Source organism: Canis aureus, chromosome 14 (assembly GCF_053574225.1).
Source record: "Canis aureus isolate CA01 chromosome 14, VMU_Caureus_v.1.0, whole genome shotgun sequence".
In the NCBI taxonomy this organism is placed as follows: Eukaryota; Metazoa; Chordata; class Mammalia; order Carnivora; family Canidae; genus Canis; species Canis aureus.
The window spans coordinates 38,100,755-38,121,221 of NC_135624.1; the positions used below are offsets into that span (position 1 = coordinate 38,100,755).

The 20,467-nt window shown below is 47.8% G+C and overlaps 1 protein-coding gene across 7 annotated transcripts in view; it reads right to left on the reverse strand.

Annotated features, from left to right (window-relative positions):
- Nucleotides 1-20,467, reverse strand: part of TRAPPC9 (trafficking protein particle complex subunit 9) — a 547,275-nt gene that overhangs the window by 413,500 nt on the left and 113,308 nt on the right. For all 7 annotated transcript variants that reach the window (XM_077847376.1, XM_077847380.1, XM_077847375.1 and 4 more), the window contains 4 exons: nt 14,196-14,281; nt 10,791-10,917; nt 7,184-7,316; nt 4,332-4,495 (listed from right to left, as the gene is read on the reverse strand). In XM_077847376.1, coding sequence (XP_077703502.1) covers nt 4,332-4,495; nt 7,184-7,316; nt 10,791-10,917; nt 14,196-14,281 — 510 coding nt within the window. The remainder of the gene's footprint in view (nt 1-4,331; nt 4,496-7,183; nt 7,317-10,790; nt 10,918-14,195; nt 14,282-20,467) is intronic.

Here is a 20,467-nt window from a genome sequence, read left to right on the forward strand (position 1 = left end):
CACATCAGGCCCCTGCATGGAGCCTGCTTCTCTCTCTGCCTGTGTCTCTGTCTCTGTCTCTCTCTCTCTCTCTCTCTCATGAATAAATAAAATCTTTAAAAAACAAAAGAAATATCAAAGTGATTCACACACATCTGTTTTTTCCTATCTGTCTCATTCTGTAAACGAGAAAGCCCTTCCCATCAGCAACCCCTCAGTACTAAGCACTAACCAGGCACTAGGCCTCAGGGAGACTCCCAGCCGCTGGGAGACAGAGCGCCTTCCCAGAACAAATAACTGCCATGCATAGTGAAAGCCACGCATAGTGAAAGCGTGCCTGCACAAGTACCTTGGGGCACTCCGACAACAGGAGGGGACCCAGAAGCCCAGACGAGGAAGATTCCCAGAGTGAATACTCAGCACAAGCCCAGAGGGAAAGTTCACTGGAAATAAGAGGTGAAAGGGTATGAGTGGAAGTCAGCAAGCTGAGCTCTAGGGAGAGAAGATGGGTGTGTGGTAAGGTGTAGAAGAGGCGCACGAATGTCCAGGAGACTGAAATTACCTCCTAACGACCCCGAACACTGGGAGTTCAAGGGGAGAGGCGGCCAGAGGAGGCTGAAGCACAGGGCAGAGGCCAGGACAATGACTGGGGTCCAGGACAATGGGAAGTTATTCGAGGATTTCCAAAGGGGACAAACAGGGCGATCCCTGCTTAAGAAAGAAGCAGCAGGTGCATAACAAATAGTGGACACATGACCGTCACTTGAGTTTATGGGAGAAAAGGAAAAGATGGTTTCCAATTGCTAAGCTGTGATAGAGAGGTAAGTTACACGACACGCTTCATGGTTACAGGCTCCGTGATTATCTGTCAGTGACCAGGGGCTCACAGGCTCCAACATCGACCACACCCTATTAACCAGTTATTAAATCCGGATACCAGATGAAGGCATTTCAGGTCAGAGAGGCATTTTCTACCTCATCCATATGTACTTGCTCCCAAAAACAGAGGAAAGAAAGGATGAGACTAAGTTGGGTCACCAAAGCTTCCCACAGACTAAGTAGACAAAGCGTTTTTACATGACATCCAAAGAGCAATGACCACAGAAGAAAAATGATTAGGTGAACCATGTTGAAATTAGTAACTTCAGGCAGCCTGGGTGGCTCAGCGGTTTAGCGCTGCCTGCAGCCTGGGGTGTGATCCTGGAGACCCGGGATCGAGTCCCACATCTGGCTCCCTGTGTGGAGCCTGCTTCTCCCTCTGTCTGTGTCTCTGCCTCTTTCTCTCTCTCTCTCTCTGGCTATGAATAAATAAATAAAATCTTTAAAAAATGAAAAAAAATTAGTAACTTCCGTTTGTCCAAAGCACCACTAAGAGTGCACAGGCAACCACACAGTGCGAGACAGTCACACTCATTCCCAACCAAGAGCTCCTAGTCAGAACATACACAGGTCTCACCAGTGAGAGAGAGAGGGAGACAGACAGACAGAGACAATCAGAGAAGGAAGAATGCCCAAAGGGAAAAAAGGACAAGGCACTTGTACAAAAAAGGATCTGTGTATCCGAAACCATATGAAAGGTATTCAGGGGGATCCTTGGGTGGCTCAGTGGTTTAGCACCTGCCTTTGGCCCAGGGTGTGATCCTGGAGACCCAGGATCGAGTTCCACGATCTTCTCCCTCTGTGTCTCTGCCTCTCTCTCTCTCTCTCTCTCTCTCTCTCTGTCTATCATGAATAAATAAGTAATCTTAAAAAAAATGAAAGGTATTCAGCTTCACTGGTCATCAAATAAATGGAACCTAAAACCCCAGTTACACCCCACCCTGAGCACCAGAATGGATAAAATGACTACAGATGCCAAGTATCAGTGAGGACTTGAGCAACCAGAACTCTCACATAATCATGGCGTGAACTAGTGCAACCAACTTTGGAAAAACGTTTCACTCTAAAGCCAAATACACACACATATACCCTACCACCCAACATTCTACTCTTGGAGATACACTCAACAGAAACATCTAAAGAAGTCCGCCAAAGCATGTGACAAAATACTCAGGGTGACTATTCTTAATAGTCCCAAATGGAAACCACCCAAATGTGCTCAGTCATAAACGATGGTGCGTTACACAGGAGAGCATTCCACAGCAACGAGAACAAATGGTGATGGCAGCAAGAATGACAATGGTGGCAATAATGAGGGTGGCAATGGTGACGATAATAATGTTGCTGGTGGTAGCAGCAACTGTGATGGTGGAACTGATGATGATGGTGATAGTGGTGACATTAGTGGTGGAGGTGGTGATGGTAGTAGTGATGATAATGATGATGGAGGTGGTGGTGATGGTGGTGGTGGAGGTGGAAGTGAGGTGGTGGAGGTGATGGTGGAAGTGGAGGTGATGGTGGAGGTGATGGTGGTGGTGTTGGAGTAGTGATGATGACGATGACGCAGGTGGAGGTGATGGTGGTGGTGGAGTAGTGATGATGATGATGGAGGTGGAGGTGACAGTGGTGGTGGAGGAGGAGGTGATGGTGGAGGTGATGGTGGTGGTGTTGGAGTAGTGATGATGACGATGACGCAGGTGGAGGTGACAGTGGTGGTGGAGGTGGAGGTGATGGTGGTGGTGGAGTAGTGATGATGATGATGGCGGTGGTGGTGATGGTGGTGATGGTTGTGGTGGAGGTGGTGGAGGTGGAGGTGATGGTGGTGATGACAGTGGTGGGGGAGGTAGTGATGCTGGTGATGGAGGTGGTGGTGGTGGTGGAGGTGGAGGTGGTGATAGAGGCGGTGGTAGTATGGCAATGATGACCATAGAGATGATAGCAGTAATAGTAGCAGCTAACAAATGTGAGTGCTAATAATACGACAGCATGTGCTATTTAAAGCCCTTTACATACATCATCCTATTTAGCGCTCATAATAATCCTGTGATGTAGGTGCTGTTATTATTGTTATTTTACAAGGAAAAGTCCAGGAGAGGTTAAAGTACTTGCTCAAGGTAACACACAGCTAGGAAGTGACAGAATCTGAACGTAGGCAGCATTTCCCCATGGGGACAGGTACAGATGGGGACAGCAGGCAAGACAGGACAGGCAGATACATGCTTTGGCTCCCCCACGTACACTTTCATCAGAACGAGGGGGAAAAACAAGGGAATGCAAGATGCACTGGCATTCTCCCCAGTGGGATGAGCTCAGATGAACCCTTTTTTACAAAATCCAAATTCCTTCCTTCATGGTATGTTTTGCAGGACAAATTCTCCCAAACTCTTCCCTCGCCCTTCCCTCCAACTGGAACTGCCAGATGGCGTGTGGTTCTACCTCTAATAAACACTTACTTCACTTGGTCTTTTCCACCATAATGTCATCAGCCCGAGGAGAGAGCCCTCTGCCGGGGAGCGATATGTGGATAGTACACCCTTCCCTAGACACTCAACCACTACCGGTCAGGCTCCCACCGTATGCGTGGCTCCCCTCGCCCTCACAGCAGGAGCATGGAGACACCCCAGGTCCCGCTAGCTTCCTTACCTCTTTGTCTGGCCTCACTGGCCTGTATAAGTTCTCTCACTTTATTAAATGACCTGACTTTCTTTCCACTTCTCCCTCTTGATACCTTTCCCTCCTATTTAAATACCCTCCCCTGGATCAGTAGCACTCAGTAACCTCTAACATTCTAGGCATTCCATCACACGCTGCTTCACTTCACGTGGTAAGTACTGCCTCCCTATTACTCAGAGAGAAACTGAGGCATGTAAAGGACAAATAGCTGGTAAATGGTGAAGCCCAAATTTGAACACAAGTTTCATGACCCTCCCAGCTCATGTGTCCTAGGACCAGGAAACATAAGGAGTGCACAGGCTCTACGTTTAAAGCCACGGACAAACCCGGGGTAGGATGGATATCTGAGCCACTAACACTTCTTCTCTCCACTCATTCCCCAGAGTTTTCTTCCTGGGGATCTGGCAACCTCCAACAGCACCAGGACAAAGGTGCTTTCTTTGTTCCTTTCACTTCCTTTCTCTTCCTTTGTGCATCCTTCACACATCAGTTTCATGATGTTATCAATTTAAAAGAAGCTTTTACACTTTCTGAGCTCCAGCCATTTTTTTTTTTTTAATTTTATTTATTTATGATAGTCACAGAGAGAGAGAGAGAGGGGCACAGAGACATAGGCAGAGGGAGAAGCAGGCTCCATGCACCGGGAGCCTGATGTGGGATTCGATCCCGGGTCTCCAGGATCGCGCCCTGGGCCAAAGGCAGGCGCCAAACCGCTGCGCCACCCAGGGATCCCAGCTCCAGCCATTTAAAGAGTCTCTTCTGCAAACAGAGAAGATAAACATTTTTGGGGCCAAACCCACCTTTGGTGGTGAGAATTTTGGAGGTGACTTCCAGTTTCTCCAATGGTTCCATCCCAATGTTCTCCAATTTAATAACAAGCTGCTGAGTCTCCCCGTTGTAAAGCTGGACCGACACATTGGTAGATGTCTCATCTCCAGAAGAAGGTTGCAGTGAGTGTGCAGATCTAAAATAGCAGTGATAGTTATAATAAATTTTTAAAAGAAAGAATCAGAGAAAACGGTGGCATTTCAAGAACTATTCACAACACCAGACTTAACACATTCCAGAAATAGGGACCAGGGAACGTGAATCCCAGGTATCAGGAGCACAAGGTGAGTGCCACATGCAGAGAACCTTCCGTGTGCAGACACGTCCTGTGCTCCCACTCAGCTTTAGCCTCGTGTGTGTGTGAAGTGTATAAAAATCCTAACTACTGGATTATGGTGGGGCCTAAAATGAAGCAATGAGTTAATTCAAATGATCCCTGAACTATTAATCTCTAAAAAGAATTGTAAATCTCATGCTCAGAACTGACTTGTGAAACCCAGAGATTTAAGAAGAAAACTTAAATGAACCATCCCGACTGATACCCTGGGAACTGGAGGAGAAGAACAATGGGAAGTATGCACAACAGACTCCATGTCACAGGTAAAAGTGACAAGCAACATCTGCAAGTGCCTAATGGGACACAGGGCAGCTGGGTGGTGCCCTAGGGTCTTATGGCATCTGTGTAGTCAGGTAGGGCCCATGCCACATGGGAGTGCAGCCCAGTGTGCAGACCCAAAGCGTGCTGCCTCTTCCCTGAGGCTCCAGTACCACAGTCCTTGGGTTCAAAAGCATATACCATGTTCTGGAGATGTTCAGCCACAAGAAAAAGGGGGTTGTCACTGGAGGAAGGGTCAACATGGGGTGGAAGGGTCCACCTGGCTCCCAATTCTCTTCCTCCTTGAACCTGAAGGATCCCCAAAGAAAGCACCATGAGTCTACACCATATACTTAACTGAACCAAAAATGGACAAAGACTCTGGGCAACCCCACCCAGCAAAGACCCAACAGCCTCCCTGCCTGCCAGCTCTTTCTAGGTCTGCTTCTGGCCACAGAACAAAGGACTGAGGTCAGACCCAAGTTCTGTTCTATGTGCCACAAGAAAGCTCCATATCCCCACACTGGTCCAAAAGACAGAAAAGAATGTTCCAGACAGTGCTGGTCTCACACCTCTGGCATCCAAGAGAAGAGACGATGGTTAAACAAATCAGGCTTATCGAGCCAGCCATGCGCCTCCTTGGGGGCCTCCCGTTCCCAGCTCTGAGCTTTTATATCCAAACCACATTTTCAGAAAATAACAGCATAATGAATCAAGGTGAATGCATTCCTTTACATTTTATACCTTTAAACTTGTTCATGCATCAAGAAATAAACTTTCTCTGTCAAGGAAGGAAGAGTGACTCCTATCCTCACTATAAATGACTAATATTTTAAGATGGAATCCTTCCTAAGCAAAAGCTGTTTGTAGTCAACCTGAAATTGCAGAGGAGTTATGCAGAAAAACTAAAACACAACAAGACTAACTACGTTGTGTCTCAAAGAGGGTATCAGCCCCCCGGGACCGTAGGAAAAGAAGGCAGAGCTGCAGTGCAGCCACAAGACCTGGCCGACATAGGTGCCAACCATCCTCACCACGTACAGCATCCCACGTGACAGAGTTGGAGCTGGAAAGGGGCGGAGTCCTGAGCGAGATGACAGTCAGACACGTCCCCTTGTCTGGGCATATTTTTCCTTGCTTCATCATCTGACCGACTTTTGTGAATCTTGTAAGGACCAATTTAAACAACACATCTGTGAAACCTTCCTGAACATGAATGGGAAAGTGGCCTCCCCGCTTCCACTTCCTGTTTTCAGCAACACTTAGCAAGCTTCACTATAGTGAGTCTATCTCCCCTCTGGACATAAACTCCTACAACAGGCAAGACCTGCTGTCGAGGGCATCTCTGATTAATCACTAGTCCTACAGACAAAGCCTAAATCATGTATCAATAAATGTGTGGGAGCCAATTTAATAACTCAGTCGCAGTGATATTTATATTAATTAGAAGCAACACTCACTTAAGGAAAAGTCATCTGAAATCATGTACTCCATTACTAAAGCCACCAAAATTCATTTTTTAAATTGAGGTGCTGTTTACATACCATGAAATTCACTTTTTTTAAGTATATGATTCAATATTTTTTGGTAAATTTATGAGGTAATGCAACTATCACTGCTACCTACCCTGTCTTAAAACATTTCTATCATCCAAACTGAGTATCTTTACAATATACTTTTTGAAGCAATTAAGATAGAAATTTCTTAGCTTATGTTATATGACTATGCAAAAAGTAACCTGGGACACTATATATATATATATATATATATATATATATATATATATATATATATATATATATATATAATCTCAATATGCAAATACATATTTAAGAAAAGAAGGTGAATTAACACTGGAAAGAAAAAACACAAAGCATTAATAATCATTTCTGGGAGTCCTCAGATGTATTTCCCTTTCTTCTTCATGCTTTCCTATAATGCTGTTTTTTTAAAAAATCTACTTTTCAAAAGCTAAGAGTTAACGGTTTTTCACAAAAAATAGGATTCCAAAGGCTAATCTCATATTTTGTTCTGTTCATGGTGAGAAACACTTCAACTCTGTTCCACTCCACTTTCAGCAAAGCACGTTGCCTATTGGTTATCCTGAAGAAACACTTCGCCCAGATTTGGGTTCTAAGAATCACGGATTAACGTGGTGCCATTATAAATGTATGCTAAAAACTGCTCTGAGGTGCCCTTCTGGTGGGAAGACAGCCGCCTGCACCCTACCTGGGCAGGGAAGTGCTGATCTGCAGTCTGGGCAAGGCAGGGATGACTTCCACGGTGGAGCCACTTGTCTTCACCCCTGGGAGATTATCCAGCAAGCAGTCACTGAAGACTCCAAAGACTGTGGTATGGTAACCTAGGATGCAAAACGAAGAGTTTCACAGCCTCTGGAAAGGCCTCCAACCCTCAGCCCGTCCCCCCGCCCCCCCCGCCCCCGCCATCTGGAGGCAGCCGCCAGCAGGGAGCAGCACAGCACCCCTGCCCCAGACCTGCCATCGGCTGTCACCCATGGGTCCCACCCATGGCTCAGCCCCAAGCCTGGGTGTGCATACAGAGGGTGACAGTCCCCACATTTCTACCTAATGGGGCTGTCTGGGGAGGAGTGAAAGGTGAGTCTTCATCAACTATAAATCTCTACACAACTTAACAGTAGGGTCCCAGCGCTTTGACAATTTGCTTTTCAAATCTGCCCGTCTCTAGGAGAGTGATAGCTAGTTTTCCTTTGCAGGACATAATGAGACAGAATAAGTACCTGAAAAATCATTCAAAATCTTCTGGGGAGAGATAAAAGTTCAAGAGCCAATTATTGTTATTATAATTGCTTGGTGATCCAGCAAATCCGCTGAACGTGTACATGCACTGTGATCTAAGATTAGCGAATTTTCTATGCCAACAAAAAAATCAAAAATCCTTCATTGGTTCTATGAGCACTTGAAATTATTTAAGCAAAGCTTTAAAATGGCTTTTGAAATTTCAAGAGATAATTATTATAAACAATACTCACTGTATAACAAAATGAAACAACACCCATGGCTACATGCTCAGGGTGAGGGCTAATGTGCACACACATGAAATAGTTACAGGAATCGGAGAAGAAAGTGGTTAGCTGGGAGGCAACACAGGTCCTGATGGCCCATCAGTGGCTCCTTCACCTTCTGCCAGTGATAAACTGCTCTCCCAACCTAAAATCACCAATTCACAGCACCCACGCTTCCTTCCTTTTGAAATATGTTTCTTAAAAGACTTAATTTAACTTGCAAACATGTTCCTCCACTGAAGCCCACATCTGGCAATATGCCCCCTCCTATTTTTCTTTCCAGAAAACCTGACATAATGTGGTTTTGCCTAAGCAATCTTTGTTTTCCATTTCTTAATTAAAATCGGTCATCTTCCTTTTCTTACCTATCGCCGAGGAGGAATGTAAAGAAATTCAAAACCTGATGACAAACCCTCGGTTATGTCCACTGATATTTCTGGTAATACACGGTCAGCCCTTTCCACTTCGTAGAGAAGGTGTGCCAAAAATGAGCAGGACTGGTCTGTACCATCTCAGAGCTCTGTTACTAAGGCTCCCACTCTTCATCCAGGTGTGGGTTATTGGTTAGGTCAGCCTGTCAGTACTAATTATTTCCTTCCTCACCTATCTCCTTTATTCCACTCCTGCAGGAGCTGCGGCTCTACCTTGGTCATTTCATCCCTGGATTATGCGAACAGCTTTCTAATTGGCCTCCTTGCCCGTGGTCTTGCCCATCTGCAGCCTGTACTCTTCACAGTTCCTGGGAGTCCCCCTGCACTACCCTCTGACTGTATCTCTCCTCTAATGAAATGCAGCCCCTGGGAGAAAAAGCCAGCACCCCATAGCCCTCTGCATCTGCCCTCTGTCCACATTGCCAGCCTTGCCACCATCCCTCTGCCTTGGATCAATTCCTCAGAGCTGCCCCCAGTTCTCCAACACTCCACAGAGCTCTGGACCACTTGTTCTGTGTGCCTGGAACCCCCCCTGCTCCACACTCCATTCATTTGGATAATTTCTAGGTGGCCTTCAAAAGTCAGGGTCACTTAGTAGGAGAAAGTCCTTCTCGACCCACTCTCCCCTTCTGGATCACCTCTCCCCATGTTCCCACCAGTCATGTGCTTGGTACCTCTCAGTGCCTGCTGCAATGTGTCCTAACCAGCATGATGCCCACCTCACCCACCAGACTTCACCCTTTTCCCAGAATTGTCTCTTCTTTCAGCCACCAAGTATCTACTGAAGACCTACCACACACCAGGGAGTGACAAGACAGACAAGGCTGGTGAGCAACCACAACCAGTGGCCTGGAGGGACACACGCACAGATCATCACAGGAGCACCAAGCAGGATACCTGACCCAACCCAGAGAAGCTGAGGACAGTCTCCAAGAGGAAAGGAAGTCTGAGCTAAGAGAAGCACAGGAACCAGCCAAGTCTGGAAGCACACCAATAGAAGGAAAAGCAAAGGCAAAGCTCAGAAAGCTGGGCAGGTTTCCAGAACTGCAAGGAGCCTATGAGAGGGACGTGTGACTCAAGAGGAGAGGAGGGACACTAGACGTCGCAGGGCCAGATCACACCGGGAGAGCTCCAAAGCTGCCTCTAAGGGATCTAGGCTTGATGGGCCATGCGTGGACAGGTACCAAGACCTCCAGTTAAGAGATAACATGGCCAGATGTGTGCTGCAAAAAGGCCACTTGTCAGCAATATGGAGAATGGACTCACCAGCCACCAAGACGATGCAGAAAGAGGAGCCCTGTTGCTTTTGTGACAAACCCTTAGAGGGTCCCATTATGCAGGCTCTGAGTGCCCTTGGAGGCAGATGGGAGGAGCAGGCATAGGGCTGATGAGAGACAGCCGGAGGTGAGCATGCCCTATGAAGCCCTGCTTTGGGCAGGATGGTGACGCCCTCATGGAGATTGGGCCCACGGGACACGGGCAGCTGGTGGGGAGGCCCTCTTGGTGCAGTGTAGTGCCCACGAGGCAGCCAAGGGGCTGGTGGTTAGCCACTGATTCTGCAGGTTCAGGAAGGGGTCTGGGTGGAGTGTGGCCCTGGGAATCAGCAGCATATAGATGAGCCTTGAAGCCAGAAAAGTCACTGAGAGGCTGAGATTGCCTAGAGATAGCCCACTGCGGGGGAGGGGAGGGAGAGAAGAGGGAATGGGGAGGAAGAAGGGGGAAGGACTGAGCCTGGCCTGGCCAGGGGAGGCGCATATAGAGGCAGCATCTGCAGACTGCTGCACACACAGGGGAGTAGGGGGGTGTCTCACAGAAACCAGAGGGCAGCGCCCACAAGGGCAGGTGCGCAGCAGTGCCCAAGGTGGCTAAGCAGCAAAGGCAAACAAACTGGGTTAGCTAGGGACTTGGAGAAAGCAGTTTTAGTGGAGCGATAAGGACAAACCAAGGACACAAAGGGTCAGACACCCAACAGAGAGGGGGCCAGCGGATTCTGCACATACACATGGACCTCTGAAGAGGTGTGACCAGGGGGAGAGAGGAAGCCAGGGAGTCAGAGGGTCGACTACAGCAGGGAGCCTGCTGGTACCTCTGCAGTGCCCCTAGAAGAGTTCAGCAGGTCGGGGATGGTGACAATGGAGGAGAGGAGGCCTGGCACAGAACAACCCCTCCACTAAAGGGAACGCTGTGAGTCCCGTGCACTCAAAGCCATTCCCTTCCATGCCATGGCTCCAAGAAATGCAATCTCGCCATCATCCTTGAATCGTTTAAGACCAACACTGGGTGACCGGTGACAGGCCTCAGGGGGCAGGACAGGGGGTCAGTAGTCTTGCACGAATGGAAATCAGAAACCGCATCTCCTTACCATTCACAGTAATGGTTCCAGTCGTCTGTGGGACCCCAACGAGCGTCACTGGGTAAAGACCAGATTCAGCAGGAAGAGAGAGCGCCGCAGGGAGAGACTCGAACTCCACTCCACTGGTGAGGAGCCCCTAGAGCAAGCAAGAGCAGTGTGAGCAAGCACAGCCCACCCTCCACAATCCCCCCCCTCCCTTTGCTTTGCTGGTCCCTGGGGCAGAGTGCACCCGCTCACAGGCAAGCTCCAGGACTGCCAGGGTGAGGACGGTGATGCACGGCCTTTCTGAGGGGCCACAGAGAGCTGTGGAGACACCAGAGGTGTGCCTACCACAACCAACCTTGAAACAGAGAGCCCTGAGGGTGTCTGAACAATGACTCCATCTTGCTGTTAGTCCTGCCTGCTGTATTTTACACATTTGCTTTTTGCTGCTTTACCAAATTGGAATGTAAATGTAAAGAAAAAATAAAATAGGTAAATAATAATCTTAAAAAATGAAGTGGAAATATATCATCAATTATCATCCCTCAATGCATCTATGAATTATTAATTCATTTCACAACGTGTCAGGCTATGCTTGACAGGGAGCAAGACAGGTTCCCTGGCTTCTAGGAGCTGCCGCATGACTGTAAACACTGCAGGGGTGTAAGCGCTCAGCACTTCACACAGTAACAGAAGTCCTACCCAATACAATAGGCAAGAGAAAAGGAATGAAACGCATGTAGACAGTTACTCACAAAAAACAAAACTGTAAACATAAAAAGCCCTATTGGAATCTATAATGGAACTTGAACTGGCAAGAGCATTTAGCAAAGTTAAAAAGTCAGCATTAAGAAAGCAAAGGGGGGATCCTTGGGTGGCGCAGCGGTTTGGCGCCTGCCTTTGGCCCAGGGCGCAATCCTGGAGACCCGGGATCGAGTCCCACGTCGGGCTCCCGGTGCATGGAGCCTGCTTCTCCCTCTGACTGTGTCTCTGCCTCTCAATCTCTCTCTCTCTCTCTCTGTGTGTGACTATCATAAATAAATAAAAATTTTAAAAAAAGCAAAGGTATTTCTATCATCTGACAATAAAAAATATTAGAAAATAAAATACAAAAACACCATTCACTAAGAGATCAAAAACGTCTACTGCCTGGGAACAAAGCTGATGATGTAAGAGCGCCTCCTCCCCCGCCCCCAGCAGCCTGCCACCATGTCAGAGCAGGGACACGCACTAAGGAGAGGCCCTCGACTGAGTAAGCAAGCCAGCATCATGTGCTGGGACCTCAGTTCTCACACTGGCGGAAAGGACACAGGTGTCAACGAGGCGAAGGCAACAGAGGACCCTGCAGAAGTGGGCTAGAGCTGTGGCAGCACATGTGTGTACGGGCACAGGTGTGTGTGCGTGTGTGGATATATATGTAAGTACGTGTCTACGTGTACACACATGCACGCTTTTCCTCACTCGGTCTACAGAAAGCACCCAGAAGCAGGCGCTCTAGCAATAGTGAGCATACCTGAGCCCACATTTCGAGCAAAAGCATGAAATGATCTACATGGAGGATGGGGTGGTGGGCAAGAGTGCAAGCACAGAAGCAAGGAGATGGCGACTGTCTCCAGGCAAAACGTACTGGCATGTTATCTCTTCTTAAAATAGCCGAAGCAAATGTGACCAGCCGTCAACAGTCGCTAAATGTGGATGTTGGATTCTCAGAGTGTTTATTATTCCCTGTTAACATTTCCCATGCTTGAAATATTTCATAATTTCATTTTTCAAATTCTGACCATGATTTGTGGGCTACCTTCTAGTGGCAATTTTTTTTTTATTCTTTATTCTTCCTAACTTTTTATTTAAAAGCACAGGCTACTTATAAACCAGATAAAAATGAAAGCTACTTTTTTGAAAGAGAGAGAGCGAGCAACACGCACTGGGAGAGGGGGAGGCAGGGGGACAGGGAGAGTTCTAAGCAGGCTGCACGTTGGAGTCCAACACAGGGTTCTATCTCACAACTCTGAGATCATGACATGAGCCGAAATCAAGAGTTGAGTCTTAACCAACTGAGCCACCCAGGCACTCCTAAAAGCTACTTTTTTAAGAGAAAAAAGGTGTTAGAAAGAGCAGCAAGTATCCGATACTCAAGGCATTTTGGGGAAAATCCTTTAAACAATTATTCCCTGTTCAGGCCAAGAGACAGAAAGTCATTAGAAGGCCTGACCCGAGAGCCGAGCCCTAAAGCTGGCAGTTTCTTGCACAACAGGAGGAGGACAACACTCCTCCCCACTGGCTTGCTCTCTGAGTGACTATAGACTTGACATTCAGCTGAGCTTCTCAGAGCTCTACTGAATTTTGGGAACCTATGCTTCATGCTGAGAGCCTAATTAATCATCACCTTTAAGAACCACCAGTCTGCCTGGTGAACTCCTACTCATCCTTGTATTCTCAGTTGAGCCCTGTCTCTCCTGGGGAAGCCTTTGCAACTCTCTCTGTGGGCCCTGGAGCACCCAATGTACCCACAGCACTGACCACAGCAGGGACCAGGTCCTCCAAGTGCTTTACTCATGGCCTGACACAGGGCATGAGCACTCAGCAAGATACCTTCACAAAAAGCCCACCCCTTACCTTGAACATGAGTCACAAAACTCTAAAGGAAAACATGAACTATCTCAAAATCATCCTTTGCAAGTTTCTGAAAAAGTCACAAATCAATACTATATACTAATACGTGGTATTAGGTAACAACATATAGCACTCAGCAGCGCCACGTAACAACACACGGTGCTAGGTAGTAACCCACAGCACCCAGAAACACTACATAATAATAAGGACAGAGAAGACTTGAGAAATGGGACCCTCAAGGCAGGTGAGTGGTTCAGGTCCGGAAACGTTAGAATTCGTGTGGAGAGCCAGTACACATCTCCTGCCACGGACTATGGAATTAGGTGAGCAGCCCCAGTGGGCCCCACTAAAAAGCGAGCCTTTAATGCCTTACACAAAAGACAAAAACAGAACACTAGATTTCACGCCCAAGAGGAACCTCACACTGGTGGTGCAATAATTTATTCCCCTACTCTACAGAGCTTGCACTTCCCTCAGGCCTTGATCATCGTATCATCATGTAGCAATAAAGTAAGGCTGATACTGAGCAGCCAACATAACATATACCTGTAACCTGTACTAATCTCATGTAAATTTCAACATGATTATTTCAAATCTCACATCCCACCAGGTAAACTTGCTGTGTGTTCAGATCAGAAGCGTCTGTTCCCTGGTTCGAACACTGAGCACCAAGCAGTAAAGACACAGGAGTGACAGGACGTGATCTTCCTTCACAAAACCCTTATACTCTTTGGCAAAACAAATATAAAAACAGACAGATATCACAGGATATGCACCTCAAATGTTAAATAAAAAGCTTAGTTTCGGGGTGATACATACCATGTTTTCAACTCGGAGTTCAAATGGCATTGGGTTGTATACCATCAGCTGCACTTCACACACGTCTCCTTGAACCCACTGGAAATCTAGAAAAGAATCTCTGTGTTAGTTGGTGTTTCTGCATATTTCACACAGTTTCAGGTTACACCTCTGGCAATTTATTTTTCCAATGAAACAGTGGGCATTTTGGTCATCTTTAGATGAAAATTCAAAGCTGGTGTAACTGTAGCCTCCTCTAAAACAAAGCAAGTCATCACTGCCCCTTGGATGCTCTTGCCATCTTTAGCCGGCTGAATTCATGCCAGTGTGCTAGTGTGCCAAATGCAACCTTGCAAAACTGAAATCAACCTCGACAGCACTGCTCCTGGTGTGGACCCGTGAGTCACACAGCCTTCACTGATCCAGAGGCTGCTACTTAGGAAGATGGTCTGCAGTCAATTTTAAGTGGCATACAGAGTGACTCCCCTGTCCCCTCCCCAAGAACATGAGAGAAGATGGTGGCTTCCTCTCCTGGGTCACTCCCAGGTCAGCTGCAGTCACCTGCAGCTATGGAAGGTAGAATTCTGAGATGACCTTCAAGACCCCCAGCCCCGGTGTACACGCCCAGTGTAACCCTCTCCCCGAGTGTGAATATGGAGATTAGATTATGTGAAGGGATTTTGCATAAACGTCCCAAATCACTTGGCTTCCAGTTCATCAGTGGGAGACTGTCCTGGGAGTGGCTGATCTAACCAAGTGAGCCCTTCAGAGGGACCACACGCTTCCTGAGTGAAGAGATTCAAAGCATGAGTGGGTATATGGAGGAGGCCATAGTGGCAAGGATCAGAGAGGGCCTCAGTGGGCTGGGACGGTCCTGGCTGACAGGCAGCAAGAGAGCAGGGGTCTCGGGTGTACAACCACAGGAAGTGAACAAAGAACAACCTAGGGGAACCTGACCCAGATCCTACCCTAGTCAACCCTCCAGATGAGGACACGGTCCCCGCTGACACCTGTGAGGCCCTGAGCAGCGAGCCAAGCTAACATGTGCCAGACTCCTGACCCACAGAGACAGTGAGAAAATAAACCAGTGTTGTTTTAAGCCAGTAAGCTTGCAGTAACTTGTTAAAAGCAACAGAAAACTAAAGCAGTGCCCACCTCCACCTTCCACTGCCCTCTACTTCCTTTAAGACACCCCATTAGGCAAACCACAGGAACTTCAAAAATAATTAACATGTGTTAGGCATGTATCCAGCATGAGGCACCATCAAGCAGTTTATCTCATTACTCTTCATCACCATCTATGAGACCAGTATTATCATCCGCATTGCTACAGGGTGGACACTCGAGGTCCAGACAAGTTAAATAAATGTGCCTGGGAAGGGCGCCTTGGCGGCTCATTCAGTTGACCATCTATCTGCCTTCGGCTCAGGTCATGACCCCAGGGTCCTGGATAGAGGCCCCACATCGGGCTCCCTGCTCAGTGGGGAGTCCACTGCTGCTTCTCCCTCCTGCTCATTCTCTCTCTCTCTCTCTCTCTCTCTTTCTCTCTCAAATTAATTAATTAAATAATTAATTAGATTTTCTTTAAATGTGCCTGGGAATCACACAGCTAGTAAGTAGGGCCACGGGGACTTAAGCTCAGGACTGTAAACTCAAAGACATATCTAGAACAGACACTGGTGTTAAAAGGGTTTTCCGGAGTCGATACAGAGTAGTAATCAGGGCGCCTGGGTAGCTCAGTGGTTGAGCATCTGCCTTGGGCTCAGGGTATGATCCCAGGGTCCTGGGATCTAGTCCCGCATCGGGCACCCTGCAGGGAGCCTGGTTATCCCTCTGCCTATGTCTCTGCCTCTCTGTGTGTCACTCATGAATAAATAAATAAAATCTTTAAAAAAAAAAAAAAAAGAAAGTAGTAATCAGTGGAACTGGCTAGAATTCTTCAGCTTTCATAAAGACACCACTGCAAACACTTAGCACCAAACCCTGTACAGAGGCCGGCTACGCCACACCTGTGACACGTGGTCCACAGCTGGCACCCTCAAACTGCATAAAGTAAAGAAACAGCCCAGCAGGTCAGTTAATTGTAAAATTGCTTGCACAACCACATACTCATTTAAGCCTGATGTCAATGCAGGGAAGTGGACAGCAGAGCAAGGACATCCTCCTTCACAAACAAGGAGCAGGCCCTGCAGGCTGAACTGCCTTCATTAACGTGGTGACTGAGAGCCAGACGCAAGGCTGCCAGGCTCCAAGGCCTGAGCTCTCCGCCCTGTGCTGCTCTGTTACTGCTGGCTCCAGGGCCCCAGACCTCCCGCCTCATCCCTTCTACCCCTCCTTACCGGGCCTCCCGGGCCCTCAGGCAGGAGAACTCCCGAGGGCAGGCTCATAGAAGCCACTCTCTAGAGCACACTGTGCCTCCACCTGGCTCTTCATAGCCTCTCTGAGCCCATGCTGGCTCCAGCAGTAGCACCCAGGCCCTCACACCAACAAAGAAAACATCACATGTTGGGCGCCTGGGTGGCTCAGCCAGTTCAGCACCTGCCTTCGGCTCAGGGTCCTGGAATCAGTCCCACATCAGGCTCCTTGCTCAACAGGGAGTCTGCCTCTCCCTCTGCTTGCCGGCCTCCCCGCTTGTGTATGCTCTCTCTCTCTCAAATAAATAAATCAAATCTTTTTGAAAAGGAAAGAAAAAGAAAAGAAAGAAAAGAAAAAAGAAAGAAAAGAAAAGAAAAGAAAAGAAAAGAAAAGAAAAGAAAAGAAAAGAAAAGAAAAGAAAAGAAAAGAAAAGAAAAGAAAAGAAAAAAGAAAAAGAAGGAAGGAAGGAAGGAAGGAAGGAAGGAAGGAAAGAAAAAGAAAGAAAGAAAGAAAGAAAGAAAGAAAGAAAGAAAGAAAGAAAGAAAGAAGGAAGGAAGGAAGGAAGGAAGGAAGGAAGGAAGGAAGGAAGGAAGGAAGGAAGGAAGGAAGAAAACATCACCTATTTTAACAGGTTGCTCTGCCTGGCAGCTAAGGAACCATTTGTTTTCTCTGTCATGGTAAAAAAAAAAAAAAAATCATCATTTAAAATGTCATTTTCCTGGGGTTCTGAAAGGAACCATTTATACTTGCATGGTCCTACTCTACCAGGGACGCCTGGGTGGCTCAGTAGTTGAGTGTCTGCCTCTGGCTCAGGGCATGATCCCGGGGTCCTGGGATCGAGTCCCACATCAGGCTCCCTGTGGGGCGCCTGCTTCTCCCTCTGCCTGTGTCTCTGCCTCTCTCTGTCTCTCATGAATAAATAAATAATATCTTTTAAAAAAATAAGTCTAAGATAAATCACTGATTGCATCACTGATGACATGGTTACTTCTGTCTGAAAGAAGACCATCTCCACTCCAAGCCTCAGCAGTCAGATCCCATGGTGGACGCCCTTCCTTGAGATTCTATCCTAGAAACCATAGAGGCTACAGCAGTGGGTGGCTATTCAACACCTGCCCAGCATCAGGCCCTCCCCACTCTGAGCCACACCACACTCTTTGTCCAACCTGGAGGGACCTGGCTGGCGGGAAGCGCCCCTGATTTCTCGCTGCAGCCCCAGCACCTAGGACAGTGCACGCAACTGCTATCCAGAACCTTCTCTCCACAGCTGCCAGCTCCTTTAGGACCATTACCTCTCCCGACCCTCAGAAGAACCCCGTGCACTGGCATCTCTTCTCTCACTGTACATGAGGAAGCACAATCTTGTCCGAGATGACGAGCGGGAGGCTTCAGGGCCAAGCTATGGCCCACGGCCATTTGACAGCCAGGGCCTGTGCAGGCCACCACACGGCCTCCGGGGTGGCACTGAGCCTGGCCATGCCACAAAGTCCTAGCACAAATCACAGAAAACCCTTCACCCCCCCCCACCCCCGTACTCAAGCTCAGGATGTGAGCCACAATCACCTCTGCACAGACTGAACGGCGGCAGTGGCAACACTAGCAACAGGGAGACAGAAGATGGGTAAATTATTCCAAATTAGAGTGCAGACGGTCTCAAAAACTGCCCCCAGGGGCTTCTCCTTCTCAAACACTCTATGTCCCCTGCTGTGATGATAACTCCTCCAATTATACACAAAGATTCATTTATAGATATTGGAATTCTAGGTTAAAGATGTGTGATTCTTCAAACCTCTAGGCAGGTCTTCACTGATGAGAATGCTGCAGAAAACATATTAGAAGCCACAGAATATAAATTACATTTTCCTACCCGTGGGTATTCAACAAATAACATGCATTTTGGCCGAGGCTTCTATTATATTTTAGGAAAAAATCTTGCATCATCCACTGAATTTTACCTCAGCCCGGATGAGCAGGTGCTTCTCATGGGGATGAGGAGCCATATTATAAAGAAAGAAATCCCTGAGCTTTGACTTGTAAACCACGGCTGGAGACTGAGCTGTGCAATCACTAGCTGTCCTACCTAGGGCAGGTCATTTACATACGCTCAGTCTTAATTTTCTCATTTGTCAAATGAGGATATAATGCCTGCAGCGTTGTGTAGTTATGCAAATCCCTGGGTAAGGTTTGTTTAAGCCCTCTGCAGCACATGCAGGGTGTTACTTTCATAAGTGAAGCCTCAACAATTGAAACTTGGAGAGGAAAAAATAAATACATAAAGAGGCAGGACTGGCTTTAGTGGGATTGGCAGGGGGGGCGGTTAGAGCTGCACCCACACAGGCCCAGGCTGGGGGTGGTGAGGTCGAGCCATCTCAAAATCAACAGACTGAAACCAGAATGTGAAAGACAAACTTTCACCACAAACGCCTACTTAGTCGGGCCTCCTCCCCTAACAACCAGGAGACACTTGCGGCCAGCTGGTCGCTCATTCACGTTAATGAACACTCACTGGCCGTTAACTGGCCCCTTATCAGATGCTGGCCACTGGTGGACCACGGACGTGGAGCTGCTGCCACGGCCCCCCCAGCCGAGGCTTCGACGGCTGCCATCACCAACGCAGGAGGAGCCATAGTGCCTGGCACCGCGGCCACCACCGGGGGTCCCTGCCTTCCTGAACCTTCACCCCATAGCATCTGGCTGGCAGGGAGTCAGGGGAAATGTCATTTTCAGGCTTTTAGCCCAAGCAGCACAGTGAGAACAGTGGGCAGGGGACCGAGCAGCAGTACCGGCTGCTGGTCAACATCTGTGTGGACTGGCTTTCGTACCCCTTACAACGCCTGACACACAGCAGTAGGAATCCGTGCCTACGTGACGGATGCAAGAGCAAACGAGCAAAATCATTTCCCAGACGCAAAAGGAAACCATTCCAACACTGTCAGAGAAAACTCAAAATCTCATTTTAAATACGTAAGATATATTTAAAGCCAAGGAAAGGCGAGGATTCCATACCACGTAAGAGGATATTTTTCTCCACTTCAGCCAATCTTTATTTAATGGCACTAATTAAAACTAGTCATTATTTTATGTATTGGTCCACTTCCTTATACTTACTACTGCTTGAAATTACTACTTAATACTTCCCTCCAACTCTACCAACACTTCATGAGGGCAGTGACCATGACTGCCTTGTCACCATTAGAACCACAGGGCCAGGGCTGCCACTTGCCCGGGACACGGGAGAAACTCAATGGGGGTTTACTGATGGCTGAACCAATGGAGACATGCACATGCGCATGTGCACGCACACACACACAGACTATAGTGTAGTATGCTACATACTCGGGGCTCCTAATTTCAGAAACATCTCAGAATTTACAATCTGGTGGTATTTTTCAAGGACATTATTCCATATTTCTTCCTTTATTTTCTTGTTTTACATAATGAAGAACCAGAGCCCCCACAAGCCACATCGTGCTCAAGAGACAATATCACCATCAAGCGAGCCCCCAGGGTGCCTTCCCAGGTTGGAGGCGCCCCCGCTCCCAGCTGGTCCAGTGCTTACTGTTCGTCCAAGCTCAGCAGGTAAGCCAGCAGGCCCTGCTAGTGACAGTTCTACACTGTTAGGAAACCTGCCCTGCATCTCATCTCACATGCCACTTCTCCTGTTTCTGCCCTGCCTGCCAGCCTACACTGACCCGGAAAACCTGTGGAGGGCAGGAACCACGTGTTATGTTTCACTCTGTGCACTGGAGAAAACCATACTTCCTCCAAAAACACTAGGGAAACTAAATGAGCTGAACTATGACATCCTCGAATAAAGAAATGTTTGCCATTCCAGGAGAGCACAGAGTCTGCGTAGTACTCCTACCCGTTATGCCCTCTGTCTTTGGAACAAACTCCTCTCTTAGGAAACACTGTATTTTTAAGGTATTCAGGTAACT